General features: G+C 42.0%; 1 protein-coding gene across 11 annotated transcripts in view; it reads left to right on the forward strand.

The window, feature by feature from the left end:
* Nucleotides 1–14,986, forward strand: part of STXBP4 (syntaxin binding protein 4) — a 146,976-nt gene that overhangs the window by 114,879 nt on the left and 17,111 nt on the right. For 6 of the 11 annotated variants that reach the window (XM_078385158.1, XM_078385152.1, XM_078385156.1 and 3 more), the window contains one exon: nt 10,242–10,845. The exons of the other annotated variants lie outside the window; for them this stretch is intronic. In XM_078385158.1, the coding sequence (XP_078241284.1) occupies nt 10,242–10,371 (130 nt within the window). In that variant the 3' untranslated portion in view covers nt 10,372–10,845. Of the gene's footprint in view, nt 1–10,241; nt 10,846–14,986 lie in introns of those variants that run through there. 11 annotated transcript variants of the gene reach the window in all.

Raw genomic sequence — 14,986 nt, forward strand, 5'->3', positions numbered from 1 at the left:
TTTTATGGTGACCACTGAGCTAAACTACTATTCAGCTAGAGGGTCATTTAAAATAGCACACATTTGAAACTCAAATTATTCCATTCATTTCTGCATATGTACACCCCTCTGTCGCTGCGAACCTTGTAATGAGAGTGAAAGAGGAGAGTGCAAAAAACGGTCTGAAACTCAACATCAAAAAAACTAAGATCATGGCCACTGGTCCCATCACCTCCTGGGAAATAGAAGGGGAAGATATGGAGGCAGTGTCAAATTTTATCTTCCTGGGCTCCATGATCACTGCAGATGGAGACAGCAGCCCTGAAATTAAAAGGCGCCTTCTTCTTGGGAGGAAAGCGATGACAAATCTTGACAGCATCTTGAAAAGCAGAGACATCACCTTGCCAACAAAAGTCCGAATAGTCAGAGCTATGGTTTTTCCTGTCATGATGTATGGAAGTGAGAGCTGGACCATAAAGAAAGCAGACCGCCGAAGAATTGATGCCTTTGAATTGTGGTGCTGGAGGAGGCTCTTGAGAGTCCCCTGGACTGCAAGGAGAACAAACCTATCAGTTCTAAAGGAAATCAACCCTGAATGCTCACTTGAAGGACAGATCCTGAAGCTGAGGCTCCAGTACTTTGGCCATCTCATGAGAAGAAAAGAGTCCTTGGAAAAAACCTTGATGTTAGGAAGGTGTGATGGCAAGAGGAGAAGGGGACGGCCGAGGATGAGATGGCTGGACAGTGTCTGCGAAGCAACCAACATGAACCTGACACAACTCCGGGAGGCAGTAGAAGACAGGAGGGCCTGGCGTGCTCTGGTCCATGGGGTCACGAAGAGTCGGACACGACTAAACGACTAAACACACACACACACACTATCGCTGCAAATAGCATCTTTTGGTAACCAGCAGGGGCAGTGGGAGAGGTAGCAGGAAGGAAGGAGGAATGGGTGCAAGATCTGCTTGCAAAGCTGTTTGTAGAAAGTTTTGATACTTCCGTCCCTTTAAGAATGTTTTTTCTGATCTCTGGGCTCCTGCGAGAGAGAGGGAGGGAGGGAAAGGGACTGAAGGGAAATAAAGGGAAGGGCTAGAAGGAGAAAAAGATGTTGGGGGGGAAGGAGATGTGCATCCCAACCAGAATGCTCCCTAGGACACACCTTGTTCCTACCATAAAGGCAGGTGGTAGGGAAGTGAAATGCAAGGAAGCTGACATGAGAGGCAAGTATTTATTACTGACATGTCTCTGTTTTGCGGGGGAAAGAGACCCAAACACACAACCTCACACAGGGACTGTCTTTGCCAGCCACCTCCCAGGTAGGAATGCAAGGAGACACAGACAGCGAATCATAATAACACAAGATGACACATGACTTTAAATCATAGCAAAAAAAAAAAAACTCCTATACTTATCACAGGGTTAATCAGTAATGCAGATAAACCCAAAGTTTAAAATGGGATGATCTTTCTGTTTTAAGTAAATATAGTAGCTTCTGTTTTTATTCCACTTCATGTGTGCTTTGCTCACTGCTTACTTTGTATTGTGGGAAGCATGTGAGTCTTACATTCCCTGTGTTTCTTTATGTTGCCATTTCTCATGCTTTTCTTGCTGTCCTCATGTCTATACATAATTTTGATTGTGCCATGCTGACTGGATATATAGAGCAGAAGAAGATCCTTCTTTGCCAGTGTGGTCCATCATTGCTGAGCCCATTAGACATTAAATCTTCTAGACAATACAGAAATTGTTGCTATGTGCCATCAGCTGAGAACGGCTTATACCATGTTTCCCCAAAAGTAAGACAGGGTCTTATTTTGCTCCAAAAATGCATTTGGCTTATTTTCAGGGGATGTTTTAATTTTTTTCATGGACAACAATCTATATTTATTCAAATACAGTCATGTCATCTTCTGGTTGCTGCACAATGGCATAGGGTGGGGTTTCAATTAAATGGGGCTTATTTTGGGGTTGGACTTATATTACAAGCATCCTGAAAAATCATACTAGAGCTTATTTTCAGGTTAGCCTTATTTTCAGGGAAACAGGGTAGCAACCCTAATAAGGCTGCTTTCAAGTGTTTATATTTATATATATTCTAAAAATGCGGGGACTTATAGCCTAATAAGGCACATTTTAAAAGCAAAAGGCAGAGAATACATCTCTAAAAATATTATAGTTTTTAAGAATAAAAAATATTTTAAAGAAAATGACTTTCTTAGCCTCTAGGCATATTAAAATGAAAATAATTCCAAATCTCACCCAGCCAAACCAGTTTGAATCTATGGAGGAAAATCCATATTACTTGTTGTTGCTGGCTTCTGGAAATGAAGCCTGCATGGTTGTTGTTAGTATCTCATGTGTTTATGCCTTTATCACCCTATAACTACAGTTCTAGCAGTTCTTTACTTGTCACTTCAAACTATAAACATTATTTTCTCCAGGGACCTGGAGAAAAGTTTTTCAATAGGAAATTCTTTTGTTCCTGCAGTCTTTGTAACTCCAGGGGTCTATAACTTGGAATCTGAGAAGCTGCTACTATGGAGATATCACAATTGTTTTAGCTAAAATTTTGCAGTTTTGAGGACTAAGACTCTACAGCATAAAGTATTTGATGCACCAGTGTCCTGTAACACCAGAATATTGATATCACCAAGGTATTAGAACTACAAAGAGTATAAACTATAGGACTTGCAAACACCACCTCCATATTTACACATTGCAGAATAAACACAAACAACTGTCAGGATTATTATGGTGCAGTGATCTTGTTCAACAGGAAAGCTAACTATTTGTTTTACAATGGCTATAGTAAACTATAATTCAAGCTTCAATTTTTTTCAGGGCTACTTTTTCTATACCCTCTTTAATTATTTTAACACTCTAACATCTTGAAATGACTGCTGGCCTTATCCTTCATTAATTTCTTTAATATTCTTTTAAAGCCATAAAAGCCAGTGGCCATTGATATAGTATGTGTGTAGCATGTAAAAATGAAATCGATCATTATATCACCCATGCAGTAATCAGGCAGGAGACTTCTCAAAATGGAGTTTATTTTAGAGTTCAAACTGGTAAACAGCCACCATCACACAAATCAGCATATATGTGTAGATAATTCAAATGTTTGGGATATTCCTTGTTGCCCTGAGGGATCTCAGCTTGACTGCTCCTTTTGTTCATAGATACTTAAAAGCACAACCCTACTCACATCAACTGAGACATAAACTCCACTGAATTGAGCAGGATTTATGCCCCAATAGATATCTGTAGGAATGCAGCTTTAATTGCTTAGTACACCAGGATTATTCCACAAATGCAGTTCAAGAACAATTGCATAACAGAAGGAAATCCATTCCTTAGAAACTGCTGGCTTCACAGAATTACAGAAAGCAAAATATTTCTTCAGTTAAACCACCTAAAATTCTAAAATGTATCTTTCTTGTATCTTTCTATTTGATCAGTCTCTAGGTTTGATGTAGTGGGTACAGTGATGGACGAGGATTCAGGAGATCTGGGTTCAAAACTCAGGAGTGGGGGGAATGGAATTAATAGATGTATTCCTTAAATATCTCACTTACTTTCAAGGCTCTATTAGAATTCCTATAATTGGGTTCTGACTTGATGGCAAATAGCACACATGGTCTATAGATTAATCATGTTCTTTTATTTTGTTTTGGCAACTAAGAATTTGGACTCCGCTTGAAGTACATGGCTCTGCTCACAAGCACATAACTTGTCTGTGGGATCCTGTTTTGCCATTCATATTCTTCCTGCTTGGGTCATATAGCGATCTGGATGATAGAGACTAGGGAGCTAAGAGATTCTGTCTGCAGCCAGAAACTAGCCAAGGTGAGCGTTTACTCCCTTTGAAAGTCTAGCAGTCTGTCTTTAGTACTTCACAAAATTCCTCAAGAATCAGCACAGTAGGGTTAGGAGAGAAGTGACCTATACTTTTGTTGTTGTTGTTTAGTTGTTTAATTGTGTCCGACTCTTCGTGACCCCATGGACAAGAGCACGCCAGGCCCTCCTATCTTCAAATTCATGTTGGTTGCTTCAACGACACTGTCCAACCATCTCATCCTCTGTCGTCCCCTTCTCCTCTTTCCTTCACACTTTCCTAATATCAGGGTCTTTTCCAAGGAGTCTTCTCTTCTCATGAGATGGCCAAAATATTGGAGCCTGAGCTTCAGAATCTGTCCTTCCAGTGAGCACTCAGGGTTGATTTCTTTTATAATGGATAGGTTTGTCCTCTTTGCAGTCCAGGGGACTCTCAAGAGTCTCCTCCAGCACCACAGTTCAAAAGCATCAATTCTTTGGCGGTCAGCTTTCTTTATGGTCCAGCTCTCACTTCCATACATCACTACAGGAAAAGCCATAGCTTTGACTATTCGGACTTTTGTTGGAAAGGTGATGTCCCTGCTTTTTAAGATGCCCAGAAGATGTTCTCCGATTTCTACCAGTCTTGCCTCTACGGGAGGAGGGAGAAGAGGATTTTAATTTCCAAAAGAAATTAAAGCGAAAATACAGTATAACCACAAAAATATCCAATGCCATTATTTCATTTTTTAAAAATTAGGTACATCTGCTTGTAACATTGCTTTTAGTCTAAACAACTGGAACCAGCAACAAAATATTGTAGTGTGCAGCACGTTCCCATCCAATGTTCTAGCCAGCGAGGTCTGCCTATTGCCAGATAGTCCGTTTCATCTCTCTCCTTTGGGCAAAATGCACAGTCCCGGGGTGCCACTAGAAGAGGGGAAGAGTAAGCCACATCTGAGTATTTGCTATACAGAAAACCCTGAAAAGAGCTGCCATGAGTCAGAAGAGCCACCATTCTGTAGCCACAGAGCATACCTGGTTCTACCAGAACTGCTTCTATTCCCTCTTCCTTTCATTCCTTTTTCCTAAAGAGCCTTTCTATTTCTGCAAAATTCAGAAAGCCTGCCCTCTAAATGTCTTGATGTACTAAAAATCATGCAAGTCAGAATAGAGTGACCTTGGCTGACCTCTTAAGACTGATCCACACATTATATTACATTATCCAATATCTCATTGTCCTAGCAAGTTCCGTCCTGAACTTGTGAACTGCCTGAGTTAAAATGTGTTGTATTTGAGGCAGTAGCTAATTATCTCAAACTTCTGTTTGTGATATTTGATCTGCAGTGGCTGCTTTACAAAATACTTATGGGCAGAGCCCAATGAGTGATGCACATATATGTGTTAATTTCCTCTTACCGCTCTTTGCTCTTTCAGCATGTTATTTCTGTGGTCATGAAAGCATTTGCATGGAAGTATAATTCACAATAAAATTATAAGAGTTTTAGACCTGTACAGTGCTTCTTCATAGATCGTTATATATATATTTCATAAATATTCATATGTACTTTTCAAAATCAGATCCTTATTTCTTTGTCTACACCAAAATGCTAAAGAACAAATCCTGGCAAAACATACTAGGAGAAATCTGTTCTACACTAATATGAAAAGTCATGGTGTGCATTCCAAAGGAACTGCGTTCCATGTTAAAACATGTTTGCATGTCTGGAAATGATGTTTCAGAATCCTTCTCCCCCTATCAGTCACTGCACCAGACTAGATAAGGAACCACTCTTGCAATCAGCAGTGATGTAAAAGGCTTCTTTAAAATAGATACCAGGCTCAGAGTGCCCAATTCATATTAAGGCCTTGCTGGAGGTATATATGGTGTCTTTAGCTTTTTTGTTCTCTGAGGCCATGCTATTCTGGATGCAGGCACTCACACCATATATCTGTGTTGGAAGAAAATCTTGAATCAATACAAGCGGACACATTATTCAGTCCTGTAATAGTGTTGCCAGAGTAAATATGGGGACAAAACCAGCTCCTGGATTTCTTATAGTATCTGGTCTTGGAAGAAGAGACTTGTTGCTCAATTTACACTTGGATGGAAGTGGCCGTCCTGGATAAACAAGGTCAATCCTGAGCCTAAGGCTGTCAAACTGTTAAGGAGACACTACAACACATGCAATAGGGGATGACCACAAAAGGAACCTGCATAGAGACCCAAAAGACATCCAACGGGAGCTTATGGCACTCAGAGTTTGAAATGTTACTTTTTTGGTTTACTATAGCTCCCAAGGCTGGCTGGCTAGCTCCGTGGTTTAAGTGTCTGGCTATGGAGCCACCGGTTGGGAGTTCGAATCTTCACTGTGCCTCCTGCAAGTAGAGCCAGCCTGTGTGACCTTGGGCAGACAAGCTGCACAGTCCCAGGGCACACCTAAAAGAAGGGAAGGGTAAACCACTCCTGAGCACTCTCTACCTGGAAAACCCTGAAAAAGTAAAAGAGTCGGATTGACAGCACGTGATTGTTATTTTAGCTCCCAAAATCCTGTAGCCAGTATAGGATGATATTGTAGGTATCTGCAGCATGAATCCACTATCTGTATCTTGCAAAAATAGGAAATATTGGTATCATGTTGAAAATCCATGACGTGCATGCACGTATGTGTGCATGTGTTAAGCAAAAAGGTCCTGTGCAGTTAGTGCATGGACGGGGTGGGGTGTGTATTCAGCTGCTATTGTTCTTTTCCATTCTCTGAATAATTTTTACACCAGCCATTTATCTGCCCGGAGTTAAACATTTCAAAGCAAGTCTTACCATGGATTGGCCGTCATCCTTCGACACTGGTCACCTGTGACCCAGATTCAAAAGAAAGCTGCCATCCACTTATAAAGGTATTCTTTCTCTGGAGGAGAACATACTTAGAAATGCTTCTAATCAGATGATCCCATTCAGTAGGCTTTAATATAACTGTTGTGTGTTTAAATAAGGATTAATGGAATGGTTGGTACTTAACAGCACGACTGCTAATACTGTCTGTAACCCTCTTGGATCGCTTGGCTGTGAATTTCAGTCCCTTCTTTTGCTCTCCTGTATTTGAAATAGCTGCAGCTATGAGGGCTGCAGAACTATTTCACCAGTGGTCTTTTTCCAAGGAACAAATTTAGATATAGAACAGGTCTTGGTTGTCATGACGATTATAATTTCCCAAATCTTATAGCGTTAAGTTACTGCATCTGAATCCTCTAACTTTCTATGAATGGGAACTGGAGGTGCCGTGGATTTAATTAGGAGTTTATAGCATGCAAGTACAATGATGCAGTTCTTGTTTTGTTATAGATGCCCAACTCTTTTAAATGCCAGGTATGTTCCTCAGTAGCTAGGTAGGTCAGTTCCATGAATTTCAATAATTCCTAATTGAATACAATAAATAGTCCAGGAATATGGTAGCTGAATATCCTATTAGCCATAACCTGATGCTAAATCTGTATAAATTATCATTGAGGGAAATATTTATTTGAATGAGATATTTATCCTGTTCTTAGCAGACATACCAAAATGAAACGCGGCATGAGAAACAGAAGCTTAGAAAGAGCCAGACCAGCTGGTGTGTGTTGCATTTTACCATGGCACACATTTCTGTAAATAACAGACAGGAATAAAACATTTATACAAAGACATCCTGATGGGGAAAACATTCCTGACCTGTATGAACTGGAGCTCCTCAAACAATGAAACATGGAAGTGAATGTTTCAATCATTCAGTTTAATTTATGAGTTGCCTAGTAATGTCAGATTATATACATAATGGATTCATTCAGTCTGCTTCACATACCGTGGGAGGCAGTTGTCTGTACATAAAAACCACATTTCAGTCCAGCAGTCCTGTAGGTACCAACTGCATCTTTAAACCCAGTGAAACATTGGTTTGCCTATTATTTCCCAGCAACTTTGCAGATTAATAACATAAGGGTTAACCGCCTGACCTGAGGCTGCAGTAGAAACGTCACATGTGTAGGAGCACCATGGGTGAGCTTTAAGTGGCAGTCACATGGCTCCTAGTTCAGTCTATTAATGGCTGGAACAATCAAACCTCTGTTGCATTCCAAGGGGCTGTAGAAACACATCTGCATAATGTTTGTCTTAGAGAGTAAAAACACTCAGACAACTCACCTGATCCCTGTGGTACTGGAGAGATTTTCTCCTCAGCTCTTTGAGCCACACTGCTGAAGGGTACAACTAAGACAGGCATAAGCAAAATAGTTTACTTGACCATACACTCATTTTTCAGTCCCTGAGCACTTGGCACTTCATTCACTAAGATTTTCCCTTGGGGATAAAAGCTGGACTAGAATAAGTGGAGGCCACACCACACAGTAGTACAGATGCCATTCATTCAAATAGAACATGTGCAGCCGTACATCCTGATGTGTACAATAACTGCAATATGAGAAAGAAGTCAGGACTCTTGTACCTTTAGCAGCTTGAATCATAACTTAGTGCTACTGCAATTCCATCCTCCACACAGTTAGGAAAGGTGGAAAAGCCCTTGCCTCTTTTCCATGAGGCTATTCTAGTGCATGGATCTACTGGTGCTCTTGGTTCTGCTAGCACCAGACCTCATGAACACATGAAGGAAGCAGGAATTGTAGTGATTGAAGGATTATCACAAGATTCTGTAGTGGTTTATAAATCTGTTCCCTGAGAACAAATCATCCGGTATATTATCTAAAACCATTCTCCAGCAACTGCTGAAGTGAGTTTAAGAGATGCTGTTAACATGTCAGTTGAAAACGGTGATGTTGCAGCTGCGGTTTTGATTGTAGCACAGTTTCAAACTTTTCCGGGGCCTGGTGGTACATTGATTAAACTGCTGTATTGCAGCCAAAATTGTGCTCACAAGCCGGGGTTCAATCCCAAGTAGCTGGCTCAAGGTTGACTCAGCCTTCTACCAAGGTCAGTAAAATGAGTACTCAGCTCATGGGGGAGGGGGCAATGTGTAGCCAGCATAATTAACTTGCAAACCACCCAGAGAGTGCTTTAAGTGCTATGGGGTGGTATATAAGCAGCACACTTTACTCTCTTTTTTCTGTAATCCCTAGGTGAATGCAATCAGCAAAATAAATTCAGAACATATTATCTTTCCATTCAAGCCATATTGACTCATATGTAGTATAATATCTTATTTTACACATTTTTGACACCTTGCTCCCACGTCTAATTCACACAGAGAAGTCAACAAATACAAATAACTGCTCTGGTAAGAAAGACTCATCAGTAGCAGAAAAGTATTTACTTTTGCTATGAAAACAAATAACCACAGCGATATGCAGTTATTAAAGTACATGGCTCATTGTTCAAGCAGGGGAGGAGCTTACTACATTTTGAAGGGAGGAGCTGTCCCTGCTTTGACTGTAAGCCTCCTCTACTAACTAGCATGACTTACCACAGAAATGTGCCTCATATGAAAGGCAAAAATTTAATTAGGAGAATATATCGTGAAGTCACTGTTGGTTGTCTAGGTTGGTTTTCTCAAAAGTGGAAATTGTACTGACCAACTTGTACAAGGGTGGTGATTTTAGCCACATGTAGAATGATGCCAACGTTCCGTGTATAGCTGCGTTGGCCACGTGACAACGGAAACTGTCTTCGGACAAACGCTGGCTCTACGGCTTGGAAACGGGGATGAGCACCGCCCCCTAGAGTTGGACACGACTGACTAAATGTCAAGGGGAACCTTTACCTTACCTAGAACAATGGCACCAGAACATGGCATGATCCATCTAATGCTGGGTCTTCTTTTGTGTCCTCTGTATGAGAACAATGAAAGTGCTTTATTGAAGGTCTCCAGCCATGTACAGAACATTCTTTATTCTGCCTTCTCGTTTTCTTTCCTTTCCCCACCCTGTATACCTACCAAATCTCACCTAGGATAAACTGCTCCAAAATAAAAACTCTTTGTTAATAGATGCCCCACTGATTTCAGTCAGAGAACAACACATAGGCTTAATGCTGTCCTACTTAAAAAAACCAGTGCGAAGATCCTTGCAAGGGTACACTTCCAGTGTAAGTATCACTCCGTGTGTACCACGGTGATGATACAGGACCTATCTCATCGTCTCATTCCAGGATGTGGAAACAGATCAATTTGAAACTTGTGACATTATATATCATAGCTATCTAGCTGTAGGAATTGCTGGGGGAGCAGAGTCCATTGTAACAGGTTGACTCTAGTGTCCTCTGTTTAGAAAAAAATGTGTTTTCAATGTCTCTGGTTTCAGAGAAAAGATATAGAGGAGTCTTTTCTTTTGTTTTGCTGTTTTTAAAGTACAAAGAACCTGTCATCTTGAATGGGCTAAAGTAACCCAGGCAGTAGTAGTCATGCCAAAAAGTTCTAGAATACACCACCCTAAGCAGTCCCTTCTGTCCTCCTACATTTCAGGTTTGCCATATTGCAGCTCAGCATCATGAGGCAAACTCTCAAAAAGTTGGTAAGGTCTTGCTATCCTCCCACATCCACCCACTGCTGGCATATGTGTAAAATTTCAAAGGATTTTGCCCCATCTGATTGACTTTGCTACCTGCTTTCTCAAAAACGGCAAGATCCAACACTTTCAGTCACATGGTATACCTTCCCAGGCAACGGGCAGAAATGTTTTAGATTTAAAAATATTCCTGGAAGTCTTGGTGTAGATTCACAGTTTTTTATGATTTGGAAAACCCTCTTAAATTGCAGCCGTCCTTCCATTCGGAAATAGGCCTCACCTCTTTTTATTTATCCAAGAAAATCAGAAGTCTCATAGCACCTCTAAGACTAATTAGTTTTTATTTTTCATAAACTTTTCTGTGTTTAAATTCTTTTGTTTTTTTTTTTAAATAAAAATTAAAATAAACACCTGTTAATCTTAAAGGTGCTAAAAGATTTCTGGTTTCTCTTGTGTTACTACTGACTAGCTCTGCTATGGGCTAAATATTATTCACCTAGTTCAGGCGAAGATAGCATAGATACTTATACACATTTATTTAAAATATTCCTGCACCACAGTTCCATCACAAACTTGTATTCCTGAGTGTTTATGCAAAAGAAAAGGAAACCTACAATCCTAAACACCTTGCATCATCACAGAGAGAGCTGGTCCAAGATTAACCCCAAGCTGTGAACCTAATTCTTCAAGGGGTGTGTAACCCCATCAGAGCCAGCTGACTGGTCTTACAATTCTCCCAACAGTTGGATTTCCATCTTATCTGGATTCAGTTTCATTTCACTGTCCTTTGTCCAAACTACTAACAATGTCAGGCAGTGCTCAGGGACGTGTACAGCATCACTAGCAGATGAAGAAAAGGAGAAAGACAGCTGTATGTCATCCTTGTATTTATAAGAATGAACTCCAAATTTTCATGTAGCTACATATAGATATTAAAAAACGTTGGGGAGATGGCAGGTCCCTGAGGGACCCCCTAATGGAGGTCCAAAAGGTTTAGGCATTGCCTCCCCAAGCTGTACCATCTGGAATCTACCCTTGAAGAAGCCCTAAACTCAAAAGCCATCTTGAAAGGATACTGTGGTGGGCAATACCAAAGGCCACAGAAAGATCCTAGCAGACCAGCATGGTTACATTCTCCCTGTCTGCCACCTTTAGGAGATCATCTTACAGGATGACCAGTGCCGTTTCACTACCATGGTGCAGCCTGAACCTCAACTGAAATGGATCTAGGCTATCCATTTCCTCAAAGAACCCTGGTCAGCCACCACTTTCTCAGTCAACATGGAATGTTGGCAATGAGCCTATAATAACTAAACTTGGTTTCTTTGGAATGGGCCTCATAACGGTTCATTTAAACTGAAAGGTAAATGACCTTTCCATAGTTGGTTAGGCATCCTTCAGTCTCGAGAGACTATGGTATTGTACTCTGCATGGAGGACTTAGAACAGCATGTAGTGTGGTTGAGAAGGCCAATTCGAGAGTGACAATCCCTTCCACACTGAGGACAAATACAATCTGTATCTCATCTAGCTCCCTGATTTTGCTGCTTTCGGGACTGCCTCTTTGCCTCGGCCTGCTGGACAAGGGTCTCTTTAAATTGGGAGAGGCCGTGATGCACCACCTGCCTCCAGGCTGAACGCTCAGATGTCAAGGTTTCCCATCTGTTGAGATCCATTTCCAAGGCCTTTAGATCCCACTTGCAGATGTCCTTGTATCACATCTGTGGTCTCCCTCTGGGGTGATGTCCCTGCACTAATTCTCCATATAGGAGATCTTTTGGAATCCGACCATCAGCCATTCTTACAACATGCCCAAGACGTTGCTGTTTCAGTAATGTATACATGCTAAAAATTCCAGCTCGATCTAGGACTACTCTATTTGGGACTTTGTCCTGCCAGGTAATGCCAAAAATCCGTTGGAGACAACGCATATCGAACATGTTCAGCTTTCTCTCCTGCTGTGCATGAAGGGTCCAGGACTCACTGCAGTACAGGAGTGTGCTCAGGACACAGGTTCTATAGACCTGGTTCTTCAGCATGGTCTCTGTGAATCACACATTTGGGTTAAATCAGCACCTACACTGGAACTTCGCAACCTTCTAGAGCTTTTCTGAAAAAGATACAAAGTTCAGATTGCCCCTTGCACACATGCTCCATCCTCCCTTCCGTCTCCAGTTCCTTTTTTCTGCCATTGTGCTAGGAACGTTTTCGGACAGAGCTCTCTTTTTTGATCAAATTGGCGATTTTGGACTGTATTTTTGACTATTCTTGCTTCTGTTGCCCCTTTATCTTGGACTGCTTTGACTACTCTTTTGCCTGACGGACTTTGGCTCTTGTTTGACCGGTTTTTTCCCCACGCTTTGTGGATTCCCTGATTGCCAGGCTGATTGCCTCAGCGGGAAGCACCACTACCAGCTCAGCGGGAGGCTCCATTATCCACTTATCTCCTAATTACCGCGAGAACTCAGGCTCCTATAGCCTACTGTGTACTGTTTTATATCCCCGTCAGGCCTTTTTAGTAAATATAAGGTGTGCTCCAGGAAGATACCCTTTTATGATAAGCATAGTCTTTGTTTATTTTGTTTGGGAGACACGCACAATACTTCTACCTGCCGCCATTGTAAATAATTTACTAAAGCTGCTTTGAAAGCGCGCCAGCAGAGACTTAAGCTTTATCTTTGGGAAAAGACTCTGTTTGCAACCCATCCCTCAGAGATGGAGACTTCCTCCAATCCTTCAGGAACCCCTCGTTCTGAGACAACTGTGTCTCTCCCCTCTACTTCTACTTCCAAGTCATCTAAGCCCGCTAAGAAAGCCACCTCAGGTCTCTCCTTCTACATCTTAGGTGCCTATTTCCAAGGACGTTGCAAAGACTAAAAAACAGGTGGGACAGCCTAAGAAGTCCAAGGCTAAAGAGGTCACCACTCTTCCACCTGTTACACCTTCACTGCCTTTGCCAATTTTGGAGGATTCTTCAAGGGATCAGGAATCCCTGTCTGAAGCGGCTCCGTCTTTGCCTCTCTCCCAGCAACCTGAGGCACCGCTTGAGCCTGGGCATTCACCCAGCCCAGACAAAGTTAAGGAGGCTGTGTTATCCAGCCCTCATTCTGCCCATCTTGGCCATGCATCTGCTGGCCGGATGACTGAGACTCTGCATTCCCCCCTCTTGCTCCCCGAGGAGAGATTTTCCTCCTCGCAAAAAGGGGTCGAAAAGGCGGCATTCTTCTTCCAATTGATGTTGTGTTTCTGACGTGGAGACTTCTCGACATCGGAAGAGACATGGGCATGAACGATCTGGGCACAGTCATTCAGGATGAAGGAGGACAAAACATCAACGTCGACATTATGATACCGATTCGACGTCGTCGTCCTTCTCCTCTAGTTACCGCAGGCACAGAAGGAGGTGCTATTCTCCCTCTTCGACCTCAAGTTCTTCACCTTCTCCCCGTCGACGTCGACAGGCTCATAATACTCTGCCTACTATGAATATGAAGGCCTCTAAAAAGACTTCTTCTACCTCGACGTCGAGGGCTAAGAGCACCCAACAAACTACTCAGCTCTCCTTAGCTGAGACTGCTGTGCATAGAGTCCCATCGGATGAAGATGACCAGCTTTGCCAAGTGTCTTCCAATCAGGATGAGGAGGTGTTCTCTCCATTACAAGCTCAGTCACCAGTGGAGGCGGACTCCTTCAAGTCAGATACAGGGAATCCCCATCCATCCTCTCCCTTTGAGGATTTCTCTTCTTATTCACAAATGGTGACCAGAATGGCTAGTGTTTTGAAAATGAAAACACAACTTCCACCTCCTCCAACAGATGATCCCATTTTTGGAGACATCGATCGAGAGTCTTCTCAACCACTTAGCCTCAATTACATTTCCCAGTTGTTTACTCTAATTATGGACGCTTGCTCTCAACCTTTCTTATCCAAGCATCCTGCTCCCAACTCTGTCATTGTCCATGCAAATGCATCTAAAGCTTAAGGGAGACCACATGTTACTCCCACCAATAAAGAATGCAGGAAGATGGATGTTTTGGGTAGAAAAATTTGCAACTTCCAGTCCTTCCTCCTGAAAATATGCAATTACCAGGCAGCAATGGGAGCATATCAGAAGCATCTCTGGAATAAAGTGCTACCAGCGCTTCAGGTTGCTCCTGAGGATATCAGGCAAGAGTGTTTAAATGCTCATGCTGAAGCTATGACGTTATCCAAGCACCAACGTTTAGCTTCTAGACATGCCACAGATGTTTCTGCCAAAACATTGAACTCTGCCATAACCCTTCGATGCCATGCCTGGCTCAGGGCATCTGGTATTATTGAGGACGTGAAGAAGCAAAAAAGGTTTATTTAACGAAAAGACTGATGAATCACTCAAGTCCATACATGAAAGCAAGAAAACTGCTAAATCGTATACAGTTCACCAGCAGCCTTGTTTCCAAAAACAACAATGGCAAAGGCAATTTCTGCAGCAGCAGTATCATCAGCAGGCTTCTCAAGGCCTTTCAGGAGTTCTCAAGGTAGATCTTCTCAACAGTCTTCTACCGCTCCACCCTTCAAACAGCAAACATCACATAAGTGTCAATCTTATCATCCACCTATCAAAAAATCCAAGCAGTACCTTTGACTTAATCAACCCTCTGCTTCAGGATCATCACACACGGCTTGCCCCATTTTACCACAATTGGCAAAGGATATCAAAAGA

The sequence above is a fragment of the Pogona vitticeps genome, chromosome 2 (assembly GCF_051106095.1).
Source record: "Pogona vitticeps strain Pit_001003342236 chromosome 2, PviZW2.1, whole genome shotgun sequence".
Classification (NCBI taxonomy): domain Eukaryota; kingdom Metazoa; phylum Chordata; class Lepidosauria; order Squamata; family Agamidae; genus Pogona; species Pogona vitticeps.